Raw genomic sequence first — 27141 nt, 5'->3', positions numbered from 1 at the left:
GTGCCAGGCATTTGAATCTCTTGGATTCTGAACTGGCCTGCTATTTAAAGAAAATCCACAGGACATGACCAAGTATCTCAACCAGTCTCAATAGACTTCTTGTTTTATTTATCTGAAGTTCCTTTTGATGACTGATTGTTGGCTGGGGCTTCTTCAGAAATGGTTCATACTTCTGACTGATTCAAATAAAATATGTTCATGTCTGATAATAGTATCAGCTAATTTCTTGTCAGTTACTTTAAGTGAGGCCTGTGTTTCTTTAAAAAAAAGGTTAAGAACCTTTGTTCTAGATTGACTACCACCCTTTCAGAAGGAAAAATAATATTTTGAGGGAAAGGGCAACACAATTCTTAGTCCTGTTTATAATTCTAGGTTCTATATAGTAATTAGTATGTAATCAGAATATAAAAGAGCAAAAAAGTAATAACAATTTCTTAACATTTCTTGCCCAAGATTTACTTTGCTTCAAAAAACCCTTTCCAAAATTAGACAAAGTCACAAGAAGCAATAAAATTACAGATATTCTTTAACTCAAATGGAAAAAAAATTAAGTTTAACAAAACATTCATATGTTTTAAAAATTGCTAAACAGAAATAAAATACAAAGCAGCATGAAAAAAGAATCTAAATTACCCCCAGGCTAGTCTCAATTCCACATTTTAAAAAAAGTTTACCAAAAAAGATGGTCTTTTCTAAATTCAATTAAGTAATGATAAAAAGGTTGAAGCCCTCAGCAGTTTGGAGACATTAAGTAATAGGTTGGAGAATTGTCTTTCTGTTTTCTAGCCCCTAAGCATAGTCCATGTTAAATAAGATAATTCTCAACCAATTCCACAATAGCAAATATAAATTGTTTTTGTAGTTTTGGAAAGTAGCTTTAAAATTGTAAGTGCTTTATCTTATTAAAAGCTTGAAGGGCATTTAAATTTCTATATACACATATATTTCCTATAAAATCTTTCTTTTTTATTATGAGTAATATATTTTTTATTGCTGGGGATACAAGTTGCTAAAGAAATAAAGAATGTTCTTTACCTTTGGAAAGTGGTTGTAGGATTGTTTTTAAATAATTCTTTTTCTCTGATAACAAAGATAAAAGTAGGTAGTACTGTCTCCTAAGCTGTTTCAAGCCATGTCCATGAAAATCTATTATTTTATAATGGGTTTGGGATTTGTTTATTTTTCCCTTAACAATATGAAGAACTACTGTAACCATGTCCAGTCAATCAGATCATCACATGGCCAATGTGATAAAGCTATATAATGACTAGGCAAAATAACTGTGATAGCAGTTGGTTAATTCTGGCAATCTCAATGACAAAATCTGCTGAACAGTGCAATACTTTGATCTCTAGTATGTGACTGCCCATTAATTAATTATGGCATGGCAGATTCAGTCATGTCCTTTATACATGACTATTTTACAAGTTTATGAAATTCCATTTAGTGTAAGAATTCACATACATTTGCTGAACTTTTTTGTGCATGGTACAATATTTGGCTAGGTCATTGTAGGGAGTGCCAAAAAAATGAACAAGATGAAGTATGTTCCCTTAAGGAGTTTAGAATATAGTAAGAGAGATAAGACATATGCACATGTCTCTATAATACTCTTTAATGTAGAAAGAGGTATTTATGTGGCATACTATGCTATTATCCTGTACTATAATGTAGAAAGAGATAAGAACCATAAATGAGGTACAAAATATTATAGAAATATAGGGAAAGAGAGGTTACTTTTTGGCTGGTGAAATAAAAGAAATTCATGAAGGAGGTTCAAGATAGCCTTAAAGTATATACAGAAATACAGTAGGAAGGGATGCTTATTATTCCAAAAAAAAAAAGAAAGAAAGAAAAGAAAGATATGTAGTAGGAAGAGATGGAAGGGAAAGGTATTCTTTTTATTAAATTTTATTTTATTTTATTTTTTTCAGGACAATTAAAGTTAAATGACTTGCCCAGGGTCACACAGCTAGTAAGTGTCAAGGGTCTGGGGCTGCATTTGAACTCAAGTTCTCCTGAATCCAGGATCAATGCTTTATCCACTGTACCACCTAACTGCCCCAGAAAAGGTATTCTTAATGGAGAGAATGATATGATTAAAAGCATAGAAAAAGGAAAATACAAGTCTTGTTTAAATGGATTATAGTCTAGGGTAGTTGGAACATAAGGTATATTTGGGGAGTAGAATGGGGCCGAATTATAGAGCAGTTTGAATGATATATAAATGAGTTTGGACTTTATCTCATAGGCAGTGGAGAGCTATTAAGACTTTTGAGGCAAGGGAGTAACACGATGAGAGCTGCTGACAAGCTAGCATTGTCCAAGCTCCATTGGATTGGAGAAGGAAGAAAATGAAAGTGAGATTAACAGTTAGGAAGCTATTGCAATAGTTCAGCAGAGAGGTCATGAAAGTTCTGAACTAGGGTCCTAGCAGTAAGAATGTGTCAAGGGGAGCCAAGATGGCGGAGAGGAAGCAGCAAGCTGCCTGAGCTCTCCTTCTGTTCCCTCAAAAAGAATATTAAATTAAGCCTCTGGACGGATTCTGAAACTACAGAACCTGCAAAGAGACAGAGAGACACAGTCTTCCAACCAGAGATAATTTAGAAAACTTCAGGAAAAGGTCGGTCTGACTTGGGCAAAAGGGAGGCACAGCGCAGGGCAGCAGCCCATCGCTGAGGGGGTCAGGGCAAGTCAGCAGGAAGCTGCAGGCTACAGCCGAACAACTGAGGCCCCTGGAACCTGGCTCAAAAATCTGGTGGTCCAGTAGGACAGTGGAAAAACCTACTGCACCAGCCAAGAGGGCAAGTTGCCAGCTGTAGAGCCACGAACAGGACAGGCGCGACTAGGCCCACTGATCCTAGTGCACTCAGACAGGAAGTGCAGGGGGGTGGGGAACTGCACACACTTAAAGTCCTCAGTGTAAAAAGCTGTTGAAACAGTACCTATACCCCTGCACAAGAAGCCCAAAACAGGGGCCCTGGTGCCCCCAGAGCAGACCTCAACTTAAAAAATAAATAAATAAGCTGTAATCATGAGTAAGAAGCAAAAAAGAGCCCTCTCCATTGAGAGCTTCTGTATCAATAGGGAAAAAGCCAACACAAACTCAGATGAGGACAATACCCTCAAATTGCCTACATGTGAAGCCTCATGAGGGAAGGTGAATTGGTTTTAAGAACAAAAAGCCTTCCTGGAAGAGCTCAAAAAGGATTTTAAAAATCAATTGAGAGGGGCAGCTAGATGGCGCAGTGGATAGAGCACTGGCCCTGGATTCAGGAGTACCTGAGTTCAAATCCAGCCTCAGACACTTAACACTTAACACTTACTAGCTGTGTGACCCTGGGCAAGTCACTTAACCCCAATTGCCTCACTAAAAAACAAACAAACAAAAAACAAACAAAAAAATCAATTGAGAGAGGTAGAAGAAAAAATGGGGAGAGAAATGAAAGCAAAACAAGAAAACTATGAAAAAAGCATCAGCAGCTTGGAAAAGGAAACACAAAGATTGACTGAAGAAAACAATTCCTTAAAAAAATTCATCTGGCCAAATGGAAAAAAGGTGCATAATTTTGCTGAAGAAAACAATGCCTTAAAAAATTCATTTGGCCAAATGGAAAAAAAGGTGCATAATCTCATTGAAGAAAACAATGCCTTAAAAATTAAAATTGGACAGTTGGAAGATAAGGAATCCATGAGACACCAGGAATCAGTCAAGCAGAATCAAAAGAATGAAAAAATAGAAGAAAATGTGAAATACCTCGTTGGAAAGACAACTGATCTGGAAAACAGATCAAGGAGAGACAATTTGAGAATCATTGCACTGCCTGAAAGCCATGACCAGAAAAAGAATCTAGACACCATATTCCAGGAAATTATTAAGGAGAGCTGCCCTGATATCACAGAATCAGAGGATAAAATCATCATTGAAAGAATCCACCGATCACCTCCTGAAAGAGACCCCAAAAGGAAAACTCCAAGGAATATTGTAGCCAAATTCTAGAATTATCAGGTGAAGGAGAAAATACTCCAAGCAGCCAGAAAGAAGCAATTTAATATCATGGAGCCATAGTCAGGATTGCTCAGGACCTGGCAGCTTCAACATTAAAGGACCACAAGGCTTGGAATATGATATTCCAGAAGGCAAAGGAGCTTGGATTGCAGCCAAGAATCTATTACCCAGCAAAAGTGTGCATTCTCTTTCAGGGGAAAACATGGACATTCAATGACATTGGGGACTTTCAATGTCTCCTGATGAAAAGACCAGAACTGAATAGAAAATTTGATCTTAACATATAAGACTTGAGAAGTTAAAACAGGTAAATGGAGGGGGGAAAAAAGTTACTCAGGTTAAACTGATTACATCCCTATATGGGAAGATAACTCATAATTCTTAAGAATTGTAAATGTATTTGGGCAGAGAGAAGGACTTTACACAGAGGGTATAAATATTGTAACGATTGGAATAACGCCACCTGCTGGATACTAACTGTAGAAGAGTTCTGCCCATGAAGCGAAGGTCTTTGAGGGCAAGACCAGGAGTCTTGTCTTTGGTATCAGGAAGTGACGCGGACTAGTGGGAGGAGGAAGGAAGAGACTGGCGCGGAGTCTCGGGCTCTCTTTCCTCTGGACTCTGGCGGAGAAGGGAGCTAGAAATGCGCTCTCCCTTTAATAGATAGGAATCTAGACCTTTCTCTCTCTCTTTACCAAATTCTTATTCTCCTTAATAAATGCTTAAAAGTCTAACTCTTGCTAAAGCTTATAATTTATTGGCGACCACTCATTAAATATTTTAGACAGACTAGCTAGAATTTTAACCCTTAACAGATGGCTGACCACGAAGAGGAAAGCTAACCCTCAGTCTTCTTCTGATCTGCTGGTTGGGTAAGAAATTTCCCCTCCCTCTCCCTTTAACTGCTAAGTACTGGTGTACTGGCTGTGTTTTTCCTTTGAATTTTTTCGAATGGACCTTTTAAACTCCCTAATTATCCTATTTTTGATTTTGGTCTGTTTAACCAGACAAATGGGAGATAAGATCATGTTAATGCTTTGTTTTTGTGGATTTTCTATTTTTCTTTTTATTTTTGTTAAAAGAGCCAGCAACTTACTCACACAAGGAAATATCTCTCCCTCTCCCAACCATGCTTTTTTCAGAGAAACCTGAAGAGATTCCCGCAGCTTTTCCCAGTTCTAACACTAATTGTTGCTCTAATTTTGCATGCCTGGAGGCAATGACCCACCCTCTAGAAGCTTTTAATCCCCTAGCACCTGGAGGCAAAGTGGGGGAAGAGGAATCCAGGCCTGAGTTCAAAATCAAGTCTGATTCAAATTGCTCTGGCCCCTCCCCTCCTCTCCAGACCCCACCCTCTACTCCTCCTATGGCCAAGCCCATTGCTTCCCCTGCCTGGGAAGTCCAGAGATCTGATGCGCATGCTCAACTTTTTCTACCTGCATTTGCAGCTTCAGGCTCAGCCCTTCCCCGGCCTGGCTGTGCTTTTGAGACAATCTTAGAAAACTCTTTAAATTCCAGATATGCTCGTTTTGTTCATAATTTTGCTAACCTGCTTTTGTCTTTAATTAGTAATCTTATAAAGCATTTGTATGGTGAAAAGACTGACAGACAATATAGAGGGGTTAAAGAAGAAAAACTTAAGCTGAATAAGAATGACAATCAACATAGTTCAAGACTCTGCCTCTTTTGCCATGGAAGGGTATATATTTTACAGAAATGTAGAAGTAAGCAGCAAGGTATTGATATGAGTATTGGGGATTTTAGATATTGGAATCAAAGGTGTTCTGAATTCACTCAGAGTATTAATATCAGTTCAGAGGTTACATAGGATTTCTATGCTATTACATATACATTTTGAAATTAATGGTATGGGTTTATTTTCATAGAGATTTTCATGCTTTTGAGATTGTGTTTTTATATTTAGTTTTTAAAACAAGGAGAATATTTGTAAAAGCTTTTTATGGTCATGTGATCAAGTTTATATTTTATAATACTCTTATTAATATTAAGTTCACATTCATTTAGACTTCCTTAGTTTGAATTTCATTGTCTTTTATTGTTCCATGTGTATTTTCTTCTATTCATTTGTCTATCTAATTTTGAAACATTGCAAGATGGTTTTGATTTTATTATACAATGTTAATTCTAGGAGTATTGTGCTCCCATATTCTGAGTTATTTGTTTTTGTTATTTTTTCTCAACTGATTATTTGATCAAACTCTTTAAAGCATTTCCCTGGTAAATTGGTTGCCATGGCAAGTGTAAATTGATTCTAGAAGTATTATTTTTGATAAGCATATTCCAAAAAAAAAAAAAAGAGGGGAACATTTGTAAAAGTTTTCTTTTTAAAAAAAAAGTTTTCTTTGAGATTCTGTTGTGCTTTAACTTGTATTTAAATATGTTCTGATTTTTCACAAAAGTAATTGTATACTAAGTAAAAAAAAAGGGTATTATTTGAAATTGTTGCATAATTATATATTATATTTTGAGTCAAGATGTATTCACATTTTTTGCAATCATTTATTATCCTCAATTTTAAATCCATATGAGACTTGGATTATGGGAACTTATCATTTAAGACATTAATTGCCTTTATTCTGAGTTATCAGATGCCAGTTGGCCAAGGTGCCATCCAATCACAAGAGGAATACATATTGCTCAAGGAGCAGACACTGAACTGTCACATGAGGGGAGACATGCATGAAGTCAAGGTATGGCCGAGGGAACGGCTTTTGACAAATGTTGAGGTTGGATTCTCTTGGTTTAATATTTTATACTCTTTTTCCCCACAATATTGTACAGATGGCTGGAAGTATTGATCCCACCCATCTCACTTCTACACCTGGCTTCTATGCTCCCTCCTATATGCCTGATGCCATGGACATCTCAATCCCATGCATCTGATTAAGTCTGACTCAGTTTCCTCCAATATGTTCGGTGGCATGGACATATATTCCATCCACCTATTTTAAGCCTGGCATACTGTATGGGCAGTACATATTGCTCAAGTGTGGGAATGCTCATATCCCATCATTTCTCTGTTCTTTTATGGTAACCCCCATAATTATCTCAGGTGTCATGATAAATAACAGTGTTGAATTTGGCCTTGACACCTGTTACCAATTATATTAGATTTTCTAATTTCTCATAATGGCATGAGGATAATTAGGCAGATGATGCAAAAAGTGATGAAACAAAGATAAAAATTATTTTTAAAAATTAATATCGCAGCAATTGTCTTCTCAATTACTCTCCATAAGGGGGGACTATAATAATAATGTAATTTTAAAGAATGGTTCAATTTTTGTTTTATTGTATGTTTCACGTGTTAACAACTAAGATTCTGTATTCCCTTAGACATGTTTTTGAGAACTTTCATTGTTTGATTTGATTATTGACAAAGCTATTTTAAAGTTGTATTAAGCTCAATTTTGTAGGAAATTTCCTGGCTGATTACCAGTATCCACACATCAACCCCTGAAAAGACTTCCATTCCACGACTACACCTAGAGGACATCTGAGAAAAGACTTTCAGAGACTTTAAATGAACAGTTTTGATTTGTTGTTTTTGTTGTTTTTTTTTCTCTTTCTGTTATAATATACACCATCTGTAACATGTATTCTCTGCAGAGGCCCTCCCTTTGCAAGACTAATGTCAAAGCGTCAGTTCATGAGGACAAAAAAAAAAATCGCCCCTCTGGACAAAACTTTCCTCTCTTCCTTTTCTATATTGTTGTTCACATATTATTAGTTATCAATAGTTATTATATTCTTTTTACTGTTCCGTCAAGGAAACATTTTGCTTCTTGAGGAACAACAGGGGGGACTGTAACGATTGGAATAACGCCACCTGCTGGATACTAACTGTAGAAGAGTTCTGCCCATGAAGCGAAGGTCTTTGAGGGCAAGACCAGGAGTCTTGTCTTTGGTATCAGGAAGTGACGCGGACTAGTGGGAGGAGGAAGGAAGAGACTGGCGCGGAGTCTCGGGCTCTCTTTCCTCTGGACTCTGGCGGAGAAGGGAGCTAGAAATGCGCTCTCCCTTTAATAGATAGGAATCTAGACCTTTCTCTCTCTCTTTACCAAATTCTTATTCTCCTTAATAAATGCTTAAAAGTCTAACTCTTGCTAAAGCTTATAATTTATTGGCGACCACTCATTAAATATTTTAGACAGACTAGCTAGAATTTTAACCCTTAACAATATAAATTGTCTTTGTGATGATACAAAGAAAATTAAGGGGTTAAAAAGGGAGTCTATGGGGAGGAGAGGAAAGGGGAGGTGGAATGGGGTGAATTATATCATATGAAGAGGTGGAAAAAAACCTATTACAATAGAGGGAAAGAAAGGAGGGGTGAACATTGAATCAAATCTAATGAGAGTAGGGTTGAAACAAAGAGGGAATAACATACGTTCATTGGGATAAAGAAACTTAGCTCATTTTTTAGGGAAGCAAAAGGGTAAAGGAAAGGGGGGACTGATAGAAGGGAGGACAAAAGCAAGGGAAAAAAGGGTAAAGAAAAGGGAGGGGGGTGATAAAAAGGGCAGGCAGATTGGGGGAGGCAGGGGTAAGAAGTAAAATGTTGGTGAGGAGGAATAGGGTGAAAGAAGGTGGAAAAAGTACAAAGGAGGTAAATAGAATGGAGGGGAATAGACAGTAATAACAACTGTGGATGTGAATGGGATGAACTCTGCTATAAAATGGAAGTGAATTGCAGAGTGGATTAAAAACCAGAATCCTACAATATGCTGTTTACAAGAAACACATTTGAAGCAGAGAGATACACACAGAGTAAAGGTAAAAGGCTGGAGCAGAATATATTATGCTTCAGCTAAAGTAAAAAAAGCAGGGGTAGCAATCCTTATCTCAGACAAAGCACATGCAAAAATAGATCTCATTAAAAGAGATAAGGAAGGAAACTACATCTTGATAAAAGGTACTATAGATAATGAAGTAATATCAATATTAAATATGTATGTGCCAAGTGGTATAGCATCCAAATTCTTAGAGGAGAAGTTAAATGAGTTACAAGATGAATTAGACAGTAATACTATACTAGTGGGGGATCTGAATCTCCCCCTCTCAGAATTAGATAAATCTAGCCAAAAAATAAATAAGAAAGAAGTGAAAGAGGTGAATAGATTACTAGAAAAGTTAGATGTGATAGATGTCTGGAGAAAATTGAATGGTGATAGAAAGGAATATACCTTTTTCTCAGCAGTACATGGCACATTTTCAAAAATTGACCATGTATTAGAGCACAAAACCATCATAGTCAAATGTAGAAAGGCAGAAATAGTAAATGCATCCTTCTCAGGTCATGATGCAATAAAAATTACATGTAAGAAAGAACCAGGGAAAAGTAGAATGAAAATCAATTGGAAACTAAATAATTTCATTCTAAAGAATGAATGGGCCAAACAACAAATCATAGCAACAATCAATAACTATATCCAAGAGAATGACAATAATGAGACAACATACCAAAATCTATGGGATGCAGCCAAAGCAGTGCTTAGGGGAAAATTTATAGCTCTAAATGCTTACATGAATAAAAAAGAGAAAGAGGAGATTAATGAATTGGGCATGCAACTTAAAAGGCTAGAAAAAGAACAAATTAGAAATTCCCAATTAGATACTAAACTAGAGATCCTGAAAACTAAAGGAGAAATTAATAAGATTGAAAGCAAAAAAAAAAACTATAAAATTAATCAGTAAAACTAAGAGCTGGTTTTATGGAAAAAAACCCAATAAAAATAGATAAAATATTGGTTAATTTGATTTAAAAAAAGAAAGAAGAAAACCAAATTACCAGTATCAAAAATGAAAAGGGTGATGTTACCACCAATGAAGTGGAAATTAAAGCAATAATTAGGAAATATTTTGCCCAACTGTATGCCAATAAATTTGACAATCTAAATGAAATGGATGAATATTTACAAAAATACAAACTGCCCAGGTTAAGTGAAGAGGAAATAAAATCCTTAAATAAACCCATATTAGAAAAAGAAATTGAACAAGCCATTAATGAACTTCCTAAAAAAAAATCCCCAGGGCCAGATGGGTTTACAGGTGAATTTTACCAAACATTTAAAGAACAATTGATTCCAATATTATACAAATTTATTTGGAAAAATAGGTGAAGAAGGAGTTCTACCAAATTCATTTTATGACACAAATATGGTGGTGATACCAAAACCAGGCAAAGCAAAAACAGAGAAAGAAAATTATAGACCAATTTCCCTAATGAATATTGATGCTAACGTCTTAAATAAGATATTAGCAAGGAGATTATAGCAAGTGATCACCAGGATAATACACTATGACCAGGTGGGATTTATACCAGGAAGGCAGGTGTGATGTTTAAAATCTAAATTGTGGTCACCTTAAATTAGAAGCTTCAGCACCAGTCTTTGGGCATTAAACATTTATTAAAGCATAGAGGTATTCACAAGGAGTTCAGAAAGTTAAGAAAAAAGAAGTCTTACCTAGCCTAGAGTTCCAGCCTAGTTGGGTTCTTCCTGAAGTCCTCCTCCACGAGCCTGCTTTAATCAGGAACTCTCTAGCAAACTGATTGTGGAAGCTTTTTATAGGTCTGGAACAGAGGTGGTCCTTACACACTGCTTCAAGCTGATTGGTTGGCATCTTCCAAATCCATTAAGGGCTAGCCAGGTGTGATTACAATCTAGTTAACTTTGAAGTAGGCTAATCAGCAGTCAATCACTCTCACTTGATTCAATTGTTTAGATTAATCTCCAGGTGGGTCTTTGAGTATCTGCTAAATCCCATTATTTCATCACACAGGGCTGGTTCAACATTAGGAAAACTATTAACATAATCAACCACATCAATAAGAAAACTAACCAAAATCATATGATTATCTCAATAGATGAAGATAAAGCTTTTGACAAAATACAGCACCCATTCCTAATAAAAACACTAGAGAGTTTAGGAATAGGTGGAGCTTTCCTTAAAATAATAAACAGTATCTACCTAAAACCATCAGCAAGCATTATATGCAATGGAGATAAATTAGAGGCCTTCCCAATAAGATCGGGGTGAAACAGGGATGTCCATTATCACCCCTATTATTTAATATTGTACTAGAAATGTTAGCTTTAGCAATCAGAGAAGAAAAAGGAATTAAAGGAATTAGAATAGGCAAGGAGGAAACAAAACTATCACTCTTTGCAGATGATATGATGGTATACTTAAAGAATCCTAGAGAATCAACTCAAAAATTATTTGAAACAATTAACAACTTTAGCAAAGTAGCAGGATATAAAATAAATCCACATAAATCATCAGCATTTCTATACATGACCAACAAAGTCCAGCAGCAAGAGATAGAAAGAGAAATTCCATTTAAAGTAACGGTAGATAATATAAAATACTTGGGAGTCTACTTGCCAAGACAAACCCAGGAACTCTATGAACACAACTACCAAACACTCTTCACACAAATCAAATCAGATCTAAATAATTGGAAAGATATCAATTGCTCATGGATAGGCAGAGCTAATATAGTAAAAATGACAATACTGCCTAAATTAATTTACTTATTCAGTGCCATACCAATCAGACTACCTAAAAATTATTTTATAGAGCTAGAAAACATAATAACAAAATTCATCTGGAAAAACAAAAAATCAAGAATATCCAGGGAAATAATGGAAAAAAATTCACAGGAAGGTGGGTTAGCGGTACCAAACCTGGAGCTCTACTATAAAGCAGCAGTCATCAAAACTATCTGGTACTGGCTAAGAAATAGAGTGGTATATCAGTGGAATAGGCTAGGCACAGGAAATGCAGTAGTAAATGACACTAGTAATGTAGTGTTTGATAAACCCAAAGACTCCAGCTTCTGGGATAGGAACTCAGTATTTGACAAAAACTGCTGGGAAAACTGGAAGATAATATGGCAGAAATTAGGCATAGACCAACATCTTACACCTTATACTAAAATAAGGTCAAAATGGATACACGATTTAGACATAAGAGGTGATACCATAGGTAAATTAGGAGAGAAAGGAATAGTCTACCTTTCAGATCTTTGGAAAGGAAAATAGTTTATGACCAAACAAGAGATAGAGAATATTATAAAATGCAAAATGGATGATTCTGATTACATTAAATTTAAAAAGTTTTGTACAAACAGAAGCAATGCATCAAAATTAGAAGGGAGGCAGAAAGCTGGGAAACAATTTTTATGGCCAGTACTTCTGATAAAGGCCTCATTTTCTAAAATATATAGGGAACTAAATCAAATTTACAAGAAGTCATTCCCCAATTGAGAAATGGTCAAAGGATATGAACAGGCAGTTTTCTGATGAAGAAACGAAAGCTGTTTATTCCTATATGAAAAAATGCTCTAAATCACTAATGAGTAGAGAGATACAAATAAAAACAATGCTGAGGTACCACCTGACACCTATCAGATTGGCTAAAATGACAAAAAAGGAAAATAATATATGTTGGAGAAGCTATGGAAAAATTGGAACACTAATGCATTGTTGGTGGAGCTGTGAACTGATCCAACCATTCTGGAGAGCAATTTGGAATTATGCCCAAAGGGCTACAAAGCTGTGCATACTCTTTGACCCAGCAATACCACTTTTGGGTCTTTTTCACAAAGAGATCATGGAAAGGGGAGAGGGACCCACATGTACAAAAATATTTATAGCTGCTCTTTTTGTGGTGGCAAGGAATTGGAAGTTGAGGTGATGCCCATCAATTGGGGAATGGCTGGACAAGTTGTGGTATATGAATACAATGAAATACTATTGTGCTGTAAGAAACGATGAGCAGGAGGAGTTCAGAGAAACCTGGAGGGTCTTGGGTGGGCTGATGGTAAATGAAATGAGCAGAACCAGAAGAGCATTGTACACAGTATCATCAACATTGTCTGTTGATCTACTGTGATGGACTATATTTTTCTCACCAATGCAATGGTACAGAAGAGTTCCAGGGAACTCATGATAGAAGAGGATCTCCAAATCCAGGAAAAAAAAAAAAAGAACTGTGGAGTATAGATGCTGAATGAACCATACTATTTCTTTTGTTTTTGGTGCTGTTGTTTTTTCTATTTTGAGATTCTGCTCTGATTTTTCTCTTATAACATGACTAATGCAGAAATAGGATTAATGTTATTATATATATATATATATATATGTATGTGTGTATATATATATAAAACCTATATCAGATTACCTGCTGTCTAGGGGAGGGGGGAGGGAGAAAAATCTGAAATTGGAAAGCTTGTATAAACAAAAGTTGAGAACTATCTTTACATGTAATGGGAAAAAAAATAAAATACTTTATTAAAAAAAAAAAGAATGTGTCAAGGGCTCAGGATATTCTGGGGTTGTTAATGGAAGGAGGCCCAGCAAGTCTTTGTGCATGAAGCTGTGAGACACTTTCCTTGATTCCCTCAAGAAGTATTTTTTTACCACATGAGGCATGATGTTAGGAGCTGGTTCAAAGACATAGAGCTCCCATCTAGTTTTCAGGTTCACTAAGGGAATGATTTGGGAGAAGTTCAAGAGGAAACATGGATAGAAAAGTAGCTGTAGGTGAAGAGTTCAAGTGGTTGAGAGAACATTTTGTGTTGTGATAAGGTGGAAATGAAGGGATGAAGTAATGAGACTATATTTTATAAGGCTTAGTGATATAGGAAGCAAGGGAGAGAGAAGAGTCAAAAGAAGGTTTTATAGGGATGCTTCCACAGGGCAAGAGACTTGTCCAGGCATGGGACATTTAAAAGGCAGTTGATAGCATTTACAATCAGTCAATACATTTTTATTAAGTACCTTGGTGTACCAGGTATTGTGTTAAATGCTGGGTATACAAATAAAAATGAAATAGTCCCTGCCCTCGAGGAGTTTACAATCTAATGGAAGAAGACAACACATAAAAAGAAGCTGGAAAGCGGGGGAGAGTATCATGCCCAATAAGGGCATGATAATAAGTTCCAAAGGCAGTATAGTTATTAGGAGATAGGGAGAAGACTGTGTTGAGTTTCCTCTTTAAATGGAGGCCCTGGAGCCCATGGCCCTACCCTCCAATAAAAGGTCCAATCCAGAGGACTAGAGATGTGAGTGTCATCAAAATTAAATCTTTCAGGATAATGAAATTTCCCGATCATGAATTTCCTGGGAAGGGAAGGAATGATGGAGACATCTAAAGCAGACTAAAAGTAGTATAGCTGTACTTGCCTAAGGAAGAAGGCAGGGTCAAAGACTGATAGGGGGATTTGAGAGGAGCTACTGTCCCCAGGAATGCAGATGACAAGAAGCTTAGAGTTGGGGTGACAGCAAATTGGATGTCTTGACAAATTCTTTGGGTTGGGGAGCATCAAAGATAGTTGAAATTGTCGGGATACAACCTCTGACCCAATGTAAAAGTGGGAAGGCAGGGCAGTTAGGTGGCACTGAGAAAAGAACACTGGCCCTGGATTCAGGAGGACCTGAGTTCAAATCTGGTCTCAGACACTTGACACTAGCTGTATGACCCTGGGCAAGTCACTTAATTCCAATTGCCTCACCCCCCCCCCAAAAAAAAAAAGAGTGGGGAGAAAGACCCGGAAAGTTTGATTCCACAGTGTCAAGATCAGTGGTCTTCAAGGGATTCCTTGTTATACTCTCACCACATGTAGGGATTGGAAAGAACAGGAGATAGAGGAAGAGTCAAAGAAATTAGAGGATGATATAGTATTGTGGAAACCAAGGGAGGAGGTTGCATCAGGAAGAAAACGTAGTCAATAGTGTCAAATGAAGCTGAAATGTCAAGGAAGTTAAGAAGTGGAACAGGTCATGGTAAGTGGTGATTAAGAGGTAACAAATGAAACAGTTTGGGAGGGGGTGAGGAAAGATTCCACTGGGGTTGAGAAGCTGTGTTTTGAATGTTCTTAGTATTATGGTAGTGACATTTTAGGCCAAGGTAGTAGGTGGCTAGAATACTCAACCTAGAGTTGGGAAAAACTGAGTTTCAATCTGGCCTCAGACATTTACCATCTCTGTGACTCTGGGCAAGTCACAACGTCTGCCTCAATTTTCTCAACTGTGAAATGGGGAGAGTAATAGCACCTGTCTCCCAAGGTTTCTGAGAGGATTAAATGAGATAATAATTGTAATGGGTTTTTCTTGGCAAAGATACTGAAATGGTTTGCCATTTCCTTCTCCATGTGTTTTAAAAAATCAATTAAATTGCTATTTGCTATTGATGTTAGATTTGGGTAAGCATATGTTAATGTATTAAAATATTGACCACATGTCTCACTAACTTCTATGTCCTCAGGCCGAGTGGTAGAGAAAGCAGGGAGAAAGCTTCAGCATGTCAGTTAGCTCAAGTAGGAGAAAAGCCCCAAAAGCCCCATGCTGTTTCCCAGAGAGACAGTGTATGGTCTCCAGGAGACCTGAGAGAGCTCAGAAGACCTCTAAAACCCCCAAAATACTCGAATGGCATCTTCCAAGGGTTTTATCCTCTTTTTATAGAGGCAGGTCATTTTAAGTTGATCAAAGCTAATTGGTTAGCATCATTCAATTCCATTGGTTGACAGGACTTGAAGGTGCTCTACATCAAAATGAACTCTAGGGGGCAGCTAGGTGGCACAGTGGATAAAGCACTGGCCCTGGAATCAGGAGGACCCGAGTTCAAATACAGCCTCAGCCAATTGACACTTATTAGCTGTGTGACCTTGGGCAAGTCATTTAACCCTCATTGTCCCAAAACTCCCCAAAATAATGAACTCCCCCCTCCCCAAAATAATGAACTCTTGAGATGACATCTGGGAGAGGAAAGCAAAAGACCCTCACTGAAGTTGTTCTAGGCAAAGTCCATTATCTAGATGTGGTTTAATCCCCTGAGTCCTTTGCTGATCTACACAAAAGAATTATCTCCATTTCTTTTGTTCCCTTGGATTTGTCTCAGATCTAGGAGAACTGAACTTTCTGGAGTGGGGGGGTGGGGGTGGGGGAGAGAAACAACTGAGACTGATTTCTGGGTCCTCCCAATAAATCCATTAATAATTATTATTTTCTCACATCCAGGGTTCCCATTTTACATTTGAGGAAACTGAGGCAGAATGCCCAGAGTCACAGAGTTAGTGTCTGATATATACCTAGAGGTAAAACTCTACCATCCCTGTTATGGGGGAAATTGTGGGGCTTTGGGGGTAGGGGTTCTAAGGAGTTCCTCTTTAAAGAATTACACCTTCTTGCACACAAATCCAATTAGAATAAAATAATAGTTTATTTATGTGCTAGGGAAAGGAAACCAAGAGAGAAATCCTTGGACTTTTCATGGGGAGAAGGCATGGGCACAAAGGTGTGGCTCTCTGAGATACCTATCTCCTTGAGCAGGAGACAGGCAGATACTTTTATAGAGGACCATAGTGTTCTGATGGGGTGATCATCTGACTGTGGAAAGTTCCCTTATTGGGGGAGGACCATCCCCCACTGGTGGTGGCTGGGGTAAATTGTGTGAGAGGCAGCTCAGGATCTTTCAAACCATCTCTCTCCCCTTCATAGCACAAAGGCAGCAGCCACACCTAATTTTATCTCCCTGAGGGGTGGGGGAGACTGGAATGAAGGGTGGTGGTCCTGGAGCTAACTCACATCAGATCCTGGGTGTTACTTATCTCTTTAGGTGTGTCTGTCCTTTGGTTTAGTTTCTCAAGGAGAAGGTTCCTTGATTTCCCACAGAAAACTTCTGAGGTACCCTGGGCCCATAATAATTCCCAATTTCTAGCTCCAATTTCACTGAGAATGAAAGGATAATGAAAAAAACCAAACCCCTTTATATCTCTGTTGGGTAGCCATTATAGAAAATGCCAATTTCAACCAAAAAAAAGAAAAAAGAGTAAGGTAGAAAACAGAAAAGGTCTTTTTATTTGGATTGCATATATGTCCAAATATTCTAACTCTTCATAGTTTCCTTTGTCCACCAGGGTCCAGTTTATGGAAGCAAGTAACTTGATGTAACAATGAATTATATATGAGATATCTCTCTAAAAGGAGACAGGGAGGGATATTGGGGAAAATTTTGGTGATGTAAAAGCAAAAAGCAAAAAAAAACTCTTAACCCTCCCAAAGATATCAATAAAGTTTTATTTAAAAAAATTAGAGTCTCAAAAGTCTTAGTGCAGTTTTAAACTTTAATAACTTTCTTAAATCTCTGTTAAAATCCCACCTTCTAGAGGAAGCTCTTCTGGATCCCCCTTAATTCCAGTGCTTTCCTTATGTTATTTATAATTTATTCTGTTTACAGCTTGTTTGTATATTGTTTTTTGAGTGCTGTCTTCCCAATTTAATTGTAAAATCCTTGAAGACAGGGATTATCTTTTGCCTCTTGTATCTCCAGCTCTTACAACCATGTTTGGCCATAATAAAGGATAAATAAATGTTTGATTCATTGATGTTGGAACCCGTTTTGATGTAGGAGGCAAAAAGAGGTTAATAGAAAAACCTAAGGCACAAGCTCTAATTCAGATATGAGCTCTAAGAGGGATTCAGATCCTAGTTAATGGAAAACTTACAAGTCAGGATGCTAAGTTCTTTTACCCACATAAATCAGTACCTATAACAGGAACAGAGGAAGAGAGGCCATGAAAACCTTAAATAAAATGACAGGCTATAGAAATTCAGACTAGAAATAAATGATAAATGAAGATGTTTTGAAACTTAACATGGGAACCAGCAAGAGACGTGTGCAGAAAAGGCCAAATTTGTCCCCAGATTCACCTTTGTGGGAGCCAAATTTAATATAGGGAGAGTTAATTGAGTGGCTCACTGCAATATTGGGGTCCCAGAAATAATGAGGGACCTCTAGGTCTGATGTGGGCTGGAATTTAGGGTCAAATTGATTGTGAGTCATCCCAAAAGAATTACAAGATTCAGTGACTCAGTTTCCCAAGTTTTATTGCAATACTGTGGGCGACCACAGGGAGAGAAACAGAATAGTGGAAAGGTATCTCTCGAATAAGGAAAGGAAAGACAGTTATATTTATAGTGTGGATAAATTGATTATCAGTCTCATAATAATCTCCACCTTGGGGAGGTACAGGGGAGGGCCTGTCCTACTCATAATATTCTCCACCTTGGGATGTTTCAGGGGAGGGCTTATCCTAATTTGGAGTTCCTGGAGTCCTAAGCCAACCCCCGAGGCCGGTACCTTTTTCAGTGGAGGTGTGTTTTGGGGGTTTACACATCATAAGGTGAATTTGGGGACAAATTTAGCCTTTTCTGCCCATGTCTCTTTCTGATTCCCATGACTAGTTTCAAAATATAATCATTTTTCATTAGAATTTCTATAGGTTGTTTTTTTCCTTTATTGTTATTTTGACCTGACCTGTTCTGGTCCGTTATGGATGTTGATCACTATGGGTACAAGAACCTAACATAAGTTATCCATTAACTGAGGTCTGACTCCCTTTTAGAGCTAATATCTGAATTAAAGCTTGGGTCTTAGGTTTTTTCTATTAACCCCCTTTTTGCCTCCTACATCAGGTCCAAAACTCCTTCCCCTCCAAACTGCCTTTTTAGATATTTCTCCCAGGCCAATAAGAAAGGAGCCTAACAGCCTCTTTTCCACAAACGATCAGGTTTTATTAATGGGAATAAACAGCAAAGGTGAAATTAATAAAATCAAAGACAAGGGAATAGGGAAAAAGAAATACGGATAATCCTCCTAACTCTAACCTAAATCTACACAATCCCCAAACTCGCTTCCAGTTAAGCTAATTCAAAAGAGCAGGGCTCATGTTAACTCACCACCTGGGGTCCATAGCTTCAATGGAAAACAGCCAGGGCCCACAGGACAAAACTATTAAGAAAGAACCTCTTTCTCCTCTGCTCTTGCAGCTTGCCCCACCGGAAAGAAAGTAACTCCAGAAAAAGACTGAGCTCCCCTCAGGGAGCATTTATTCTTCCTCCCCCAAAAGGGGAGGTCCTTCAAACTGCCTGTGGAGAGTGGTTTCTCCTGCTGACATCAGCAGCATATGTCATACAGGCCAGGCCAGGTGTGGCCCATCCCAATCAGTCTCCCAAATTCCATTATCTTTACCACACCTTATGACGTGTAAACCCCCAAAACACACCTCTACAGAAAAAGGGTACCCACCTCAGGGTTGACTTAGGACCCCAGGAACTCCAAATTAGGACAGGTCTTCCCCTTGTACTTCCCTAAAATGGAGATTATTATAATGAGAAAGATAGGCCCTCCCCTCTACCTCCCTAAGGTGGAGATTATTATAATGAAACTGATAATCAATTTATCTAAACTATAAATATAACTGTCTTTTCTTTCCTTATTTGAGAGTTACTTTTCCACTATTCTGGTTCTCTCCCTGTGTTCACTCACAGTATTGTAATAAAACTTGGGAAACTGAGTCACTGAGTCCCTTAATTCTTTTGGGATGACTCACAATCAATGCCTAATTCCATCCCACATCAGTTTGACTGTGAGTTCCTTGCCTGTTTTCCTTTTCCTGGTGTTATTCCCAGTGCTTAGCACTCTGACTGCACTTAGTGCCTGCACATTTAATTAATGTTTATAAAAGAAAACTGCTCTAAGACTTTTGGATCACAAATGCACAGAACTCTAAGGGTACACAGAACTTTGGGGGAATGCTTGTGTCCAAAATACTTAGACAGCCTGTCATGTGACTTTGTTGCTTCAGTCTTTAAATTTTGAGTCAAAATTTTTTGTTCCTTTAAAAAATAATCCCTTTTTCCTGCCCCTCAGTCATTCACTAAGAAGGTAAGCAATATATCCAATATAGACGTGAAATCATCAGTCAAAATTTAAAGCTCCAAAAGTTAAACAATTAAAAGATTCAAAATAAATATGCTAATCTCATGTGTTTTGGGAAGACAGCTATTTTCATTTTATGAGTAATGATTAGTTATATTGCTAGTTTATTATTGTTATTTATGTTATTATTAGTTCATTTATTATTGTGACTGTCACAGCCTTTTACAAAAGTCTAGTAGTGTCTTCAGGAAAAATGAATGGACTGACATCTGTGAAGCATGTTTACGGGGTGATAAACTTGGCATCTTAAGGGAAAAGGTAAGGGGAGCTTTTCCCACAAGCAGCTCCTTGCATGTTCCTACCCACTGGAGCCAGGTGGTGGAGAGATCTTTAGAAGCCAACGAAGAAACTGCAATTCCCAGCAAACCCCGGAGTTCTTGGCGGCCGACCCCAGCCACCCCACGAAGAGAGCAGCGAGGCCTGGGGGTTTCACACTACAACTCCCGGCAGGCTCTCCGTCCTCGGCCCTCGCCGGGAAGGCGAAGGATTAAAATTTTTTGGAGCCCCAGGAATTCAGTTGGAGGTGGGCGTGTCGCTCTCGGGGTCGCGTCATCAGCCTGCGCTTCTCGCTTAAGGAGGAAGAGTTTTCGGTTGGAGAATGATGGCCGCCTGCAAGGCGGTGGCAGCAGCAGCGACAGTGGCGACAGCAAAAGAAAGGGCCGAAGAGGCAGCGAAAACAACTACCACGGGGACGGCCGCGTCGGCGGCGGCCTCAGCCAAGGCCGCGGTCCCGTCCGCTGGGGGGACGACTACGACGACAGCATCAGGCGCGGCGGCCAACACCACAACGGCCGTGACGGGAGGAGCGGGGGCCGCCCGCTCGGCGGCGGCCGCCAAGCTGCTGTCCCTGAGCGGCGTGTTCGCCGTGTACAAGCCCAAGGGCCCCACTTCGGCCGAGCTATTGAACCAGCTGAAGGAGAAACTCCTGGCAGGTAGCGCAGCCGGGGCTCGGGCGCGGCGAGGCAGCGGCGGCGGCGGAGGCGGCGGCGGCGGCGGCGTGAGGGGAAGGCGGAGGCGGGAGCCGGGATTTTCCTAATTTAACCCTTGCTGAAGCGCGCCTCGGGGGAACCGCTCTGGTGGTCAGCCCCGACCCCGGCCCCGGCCCCCTGGCGGCCCTGGCACCGAGACAAAGGAAAAACACAACCAAACACGAGAGACGGACCTCGAAACTATTATAAATGGAAACCTAGGGTCCTCACTCACTCAGGACGAGGCCCCGGGCCCCGGGAATAACCTTCAGAGGCCTAGGAGAATGTGGGCAGTGCCTGACACCCTGTAATGTTTACAACCCCCCCCTTCACACTTTCCCTTTCGTAGTCTGGCCCCCGTACAGCCCGTGGCCTTGCGTAATCAAGGTTGCCAGGGGCGCTGGGAAACCAACCTTGGACCTAATTCCCGATAGGTTAGCAGTCAGCTCAGATTGTAGATACTATTCTTTCTAACTGGTATAGTTAGTTTAGTTTAGTCTTGTGCATCTGATATTTTTCATAAAACTTTTTTTCCCTTTTTCCCTGGCCTCGTAAACCTGATAAATACCACAGTGGGTCAAATGTATGGACCCATGTTGCACAATATAGTAATACTCTACAAAGATCTGCGCATCTGTCATTATTTTTCAAAGGACTTCTTTTTTTTCCAAGCCGCATAAACACCGTAAAAACGTGATAAATGCCATAATGACTCAAACTCATTGTCTCCTGTTGCACAATATAGTAATGTTGCCCATATCCCTGTATAGTTCGTTTGCAAAGCACTTTGGAACGTGATCGTAATTGCTTTCCTTGAGATTATCCCTACAATAATAGCTGACATTTATACAGTGCTTGAAGGTTTTCAAAGTGCTTTACGTTTACATTTACATTTCTTATTTGGTCCCCACAATTCTGAGAGGCAGGTACTATTACTATCCCTATTTTATAGTTAAGGAATTTGAATAAGAGACAGGTTACTGTGACCTGCCCAAGTTCATACAGAGAGTAAGGTGAGATTTGAATCTAGGTTCCACTGATTCCAGGCCCCAGCACCCTTTTTTCATAGGTAGTTCTAAATGGTCTTCCAAGTAGATTTCAATCCCTTTAATAGTGCATTATGGATTTATCAGTAGTGAATATTTCTAACTCCAATTTTCTTTTATCAATATGTATAACCTCTAATGGTAATGTTGTTTGTCCAGATCTGGGACCCTCTATAGTCTTCTTCCAAAGTACCATTCTAGTGTTATCAAAGATTAGGAGGTGCAAACTTAATAAATTTCTGTAGGCTAAATATGGAGAGAGATTTGAGAAATTATAAGGCAGTCCTTGTCCTCAAGGTTTTTATAGGCTAGTCATGGATATTATCTTAGCACTTTTATAAATTTTTGCACTCTTGGATAGATGTATTTATATGCAATTTTAGAATCAGAATTACAGAAACTTTGAGTTGAAACACTTAGACCAATTTAGTTCAACTCACATCTGATCAAGAGTTCCCTCTCCAGTAGCCCTGACAAATGGGGCATCTAACCTTTGCTTAAAGAGTTCTAGTAAGGTGGAACCAACATCTCCTAAAGAACTCATTTCTCCCCTATTAAGTGGTCAGTTTTTTGAGAGCCAGAAGCACATTGATTTTCATGCCTTTCGGCACCTAGTACAGTGCCTTGTATATACTGTGTACTCAGTGTTTATGGACTTAGGACACTAAGTAGGGCATCCTTTTGTGGCTAGCAAGTCAGCTTTGGAATCAAAGACCAGGTTCAAGTCCTGCCTACCTAATAACCATAAACAAGTGACTTAGATCAGTGCTAAAACTGTTTAGCTACAGATGAGTGGCCAGTCTGTATTAGTGAAAGGAGTTTCAATACTGGAAGTTTCCCACAAAGTTGAAATCATAGGTATAGAACAAACAAACAAAACAAAACAAAAAAGAGAATGTGATAAGCATATGAGATATATGGGGAGAGCATGAAAAGGTGGTTCAGAGGGAGAGATTAATTCTGTCTGGGGTAAAAGGATCAGGACAGTTTTATGGAAGAGATGATACTTCATAGAATCAAAGATTTAGAATTGGGAAGGATGTTAGAGGTTATCTGGTCTAACCCTTTAATTTTACAGGTGAGGAAGCTGAGGAACAAAGATTAAGTGACTTGTCTTAAGTCAGACAGGTGGTAAGTGGAACAGCTAGAGTGACTCTGTACAGTCCTTTTAAGCTTAGCCTTAAAGGATGGGTATGAATACAGTGATTAATGGGAAGGGGGAATAGAGCATTTTAGGCAAGGAAAATAGTGTGAATAATGGCAGAATTTGGAAAGCATTTCGTTTGTCTGAACTAGCAGGTGGGGTGGGATAGGATAGATACAAAATGGTCTAGTGGAGTAACAAAATTTGATGTGATAGCCAGGCTCCAAACTTGACTAGGTATGTGTGATTTTTAGGCAAATTACTGTACTTCATTGATCCTCAGCTTCTACTTAACTATCTTATGTGGTGAGGAAAGCAATTTGTAAACTTTAAAGAGCTATATAAATTATGTTTTTAGGGAAAGGGGAATATTAAGAGGCCAGGCAGGAAAGGTTGATTGAAGACAGGTGATGGTTAGCTGTTGCTGCTGTTGTTTAGTAATTTCAGTTCTGAGTCACTTTTCATGACTCCATTTAGGGTTTTCTTGGCAGAGATACTAGAGCGATTTGCCGTTTCCTTCTCCAGCTAATTTTACAGATGAGGAAACTGAGGCAAACAAGATAAAGTGACTTGACCAGGATCACACAGCTAGTAAGTGTCTGAAGCCAGATTTTTTTTTTTAATATGCTCGGGGGCAATGAGGGTTAAGTGACTTGCCCAGGGTCACACAGCTAGTAAGTGTCAAGTGTATGAGGCCAGATTTGAACTCAGGAAGATGACTTTTCCTGATTCCAGGGGAGGTTTTCTATCCACTTCTCTATCTAGCTGCCCCAGTGGCCAACTGGAGATGCCAGGCTGAGAACATCAGACATGATTCTTTTTTTTTTTTTTTTTGCAGGGCAATGGGGGTTAAGTGACTTGCCCAAGGTCACACAGCTAGTAAGTGTCTGAGGCCGGATTTGAACTCAGGTACTCCTGAATCCAGGGCCGGTGCTTTATCCACTGTGCTACCAAGCTGCCCCCAGACAGGTTTCTTTAGACAGTGAGAAAATAATTGAGGGATTTTGAGCAGTAAAGAGTGAGTTCACAGGACTAGAAATAACCTAGGTATGCTGACTCGCAGCCCAGTGTTCTTTTCAGTACACTTTGTCCTTCCCTATGAAGTCTTTTTTTTTTTTAAGTGAGGCAATTGGGGTTAAGTGACTTGCCCAGGGTCATACAACTAGTAAGTGTTAAGTGTCTGAGTCCGGATTTGAACTCGGGTACTCCTGACTACAGGGGGGGGTGCTCTATCCACTGCCACACCTAGCTGGTCCCGTCCCCCCCCCCCCCATGAAGTCTTATCTGACCAACCCTTGTTCACAATGATCTTTCAATCTACTGAATTCTTATGGGAAATTACTTCTTTGGGGTCTCAGGCAGTAGTGTCAGAGATGGAAGTTGAACCCAGGTCTTCCTGATTTCAAGCTTTGTTATTCACTCTATAATGCTTCTTTTTTAATTTTATGAAGTTAAAATTGTTACCTTTTTGATGATCTGCTAAGGCATGTTTGGTTAAGTTTGGTTAAGAATTCTCCCACCAAAGTTTTGTTATTTTTTAAAAAATTCTTACAAATATCTATTGGTTTTAGATCATCTACATTTCCCAGTATATTCCTTCTCTTGAGTAGCCATCCAATTAATATTACTGAACTAGAATAGGAAGGAACTTAAGAAGCTATCTTGTCAACCTTCCTTTATAAAAAATAAAAATGAGGGGAAAAAAACCAATTCAGCAAGCTAAACTAACACATCAACCACTTTTGAAGTTAAATATGGAGTTCCATACCCATAGTCCCTTCCCTTGCAAAAAGGGAGAGAGGTGTGTTTTCATTTCTGGAATGAAAAGTTTAAGTCATTTTAATTGCATAGCATTTGGTTTCATTTATTTTGTTGTGCTTTCCTTTTATATTGTCATAGTCATTATGGTTTCCCTGGTATTGCTTCCTTCATTTTGTCTCAGTTCATATACATGTTCCTTCCCCTGCCATCTCTCTCCTTTTTTTTTTTTTTCCAAGGCAATGAGGGTTAACTGACTTGCCCAGGGTCACATAACTAGTAAGTGTCAAGTGTCTTAGGTCCTCCTGAATCCAGGGCTGGTGCTTTATCCACTGTGCTGCCTAGCTGCCCCCCATCTCTCTTTCTAATAATTTATTACAGGGCAGTAATGTTTTATTACATTTATGTACCCCAGGTTGTTTATTCATTCTTCAGTTGGTGAGTGCCTACTTTGTTTCCAGTTTTTGGCTACTGTAAAAAGTGTTTTAAATAGTCTGGTGTATGTGGGACCTTTCACTGCATATGCATCAAATTGGTGAAGATAATAAAAGAGAGAAATAGTCAATGTTAGAAGGACCACAAAAGGCCTATCACACTAATATACTATTGGTGGAGTTGGGACTTGGTCCAAATATTCTGGAAAATACTTTGGAATTAAGAAAAATCACTAAACTATTCATATCCTTTAATCTAGACATCCCACTCGTGGATTTATACCTTATGGAAACCAAAAGCAGAAAGATCCCAATATATGCCAAAATATTTATACCAGGACTTTTTGTGATAGCAAAAAACTAGAAACAAAATAGATGCTTGTCAGTTGGGTAATGGTTGAACAATGAATTAGCATTAATTAGATCTGCTAGGCTCTGTGCTAAGCATTGGGGAATACAAAGGCAAAAAACAGTACTTACCCTCAAGATTATGTTTTACTGGTGAAGCTCACATATCTAGAGACACACATTTAAGAATACATATAGCTAGGAAGGATATCAGTCATTTACATGTGAATATGTATTAGACCAGTGACATTTTCCTTCTAATGAGTAGCTGAATCCTTTGCACTGAGATTGATTTATTATTTAGGGAAGGGCGGTAGATTCATTGGGAGTCTGGAATACTTTGGGCTTAGAAGAGAAGTTGGTGGAGGACTTGGGTCTATCTGAAGATACTAGGGACTTGGAAGTTTGTGGAGAAAGATATTAAGTAGCTGGAGGCTAATAAAGACAAACTTTGACAGATTTTCTCATAGTACTGGCAAAAACCTCTTGCTTTTCCCTTTGAGGTATGATGACCCCACTACTCTCAATACTCCCAAATCAGCTCATTCTAGTAGAACATGGCAAATTTGGCAAACTCAGCAATTAAACTCACTGTTAATTGGTAATATAGTAGGCAAATTCATGTAATTGGAGTAGTTACCCAGTGATATTATAACAGTCTTTTCTGGCCTTATGTGGATACATTAATCTTGTCATTGCAGAGAACAATAAAGTTCAATGTGGGATATATCCATAGTTGTACATTCCTTTAAATAGACTTGTGGAGTAATCTGGAAACCCAAACAACTCCTAACAACATTGTTTCTTTAGGGAAAAAAAAATATGTTCCCAGGTTCAAACAACTGATTTTCCACGTCAACTTTTAGGATATAGCTCATTTTAATTTGGTAGACTTTCTATTGTATTTGTCATAATCTTTAGCTAGCAGTGCTAATTATATTCTTGTTATGATAATTGTGTGTGTTTAAATAACTTGTTTGTATTAATTGAGGGACTATCTGGCTTTATTTGAAGATACAGTGGCTGATTGCTTTTTTCATTCATTTTTATTTAATAGAAGCTGGTATGCCTCCTCAAGATGGGAACAAAAGGAAGAAACAGGCATTAAAAATTGGTCATGGAGGAACTTTGGACAGTGCTGCGACAGGAGTTCTGGGTAATAGATATTAAGCAGCATTTTAATATAATTTCATTTTAACAGTGATTTTCCTAGGTTGGTATGAGAGAAAGTTGTTTAAAGGAGTTTCATTTAAGATACAATGTAGATTAATTTATGATTTATTTTAGATTATTGAACAACTCTTGTTACATAGAACACGTTTTCTTTTTTGCTTAAAAGTAGGAAAATGGGAAGAAATAAAATCTAGCCACCTGTTTGTACAAATGAACCTTTAAAGAATAATGTAGCCTTTTTTCTACGTATATCAAGTTTTTAAAAAATAAAATTTATTTTCTTCAATTAGCTGTCACTCTGTAGCAAAAACTACTTAGAATTTTTTTGTTTTTTTTTTTAATTTAAAATTTTTAATTTAATTTTTTTTACTTAGAATTTTTGAAGGAAAGTTACTTTCTTTTATAGATATGCTCCTATTGAGAATATTTTTATTTGCTTAGAGAAATCAGT

General features: G+C 38.4%; 1 protein-coding gene across 1 annotated transcript in view; it reads left to right on the top strand.

Moving 5' to 3' along the window:
* The first annotated feature begins 20390 nt into the window (after nt 1-20390).
* Nucleotides 20391-27141, top strand: part of TRUB1 (TruB pseudouridine synthase family member 1) — a 44058-nt gene continuing 37307 nt past the window's right edge. Inside the window, exons 1-2 of the mRNA XM_043990067.1 lie at nt 20391-20751; nt 26575-26673. Of these exons, the coding sequence (XP_043846002.1) occupies nt 20418-20751; nt 26575-26673 (433 nt within the window). The 5' untranslated portion in view covers nt 20391-20417. The remainder of the gene's footprint in view (nt 20752-26574; nt 26674-27141) is intronic.

The sequence above is a fragment of the Dromiciops gliroides genome, chromosome 2, assembly GCF_019393635.1.
Source record: "Dromiciops gliroides isolate mDroGli1 chromosome 2, mDroGli1.pri, whole genome shotgun sequence".
NCBI lineage: Eukaryota > Metazoa > Chordata > Mammalia > Microbiotheria > Microbiotheriidae > Dromiciops > Dromiciops gliroides.
This window is presented reverse-complemented; position numbering and strand designations above follow the sequence as displayed.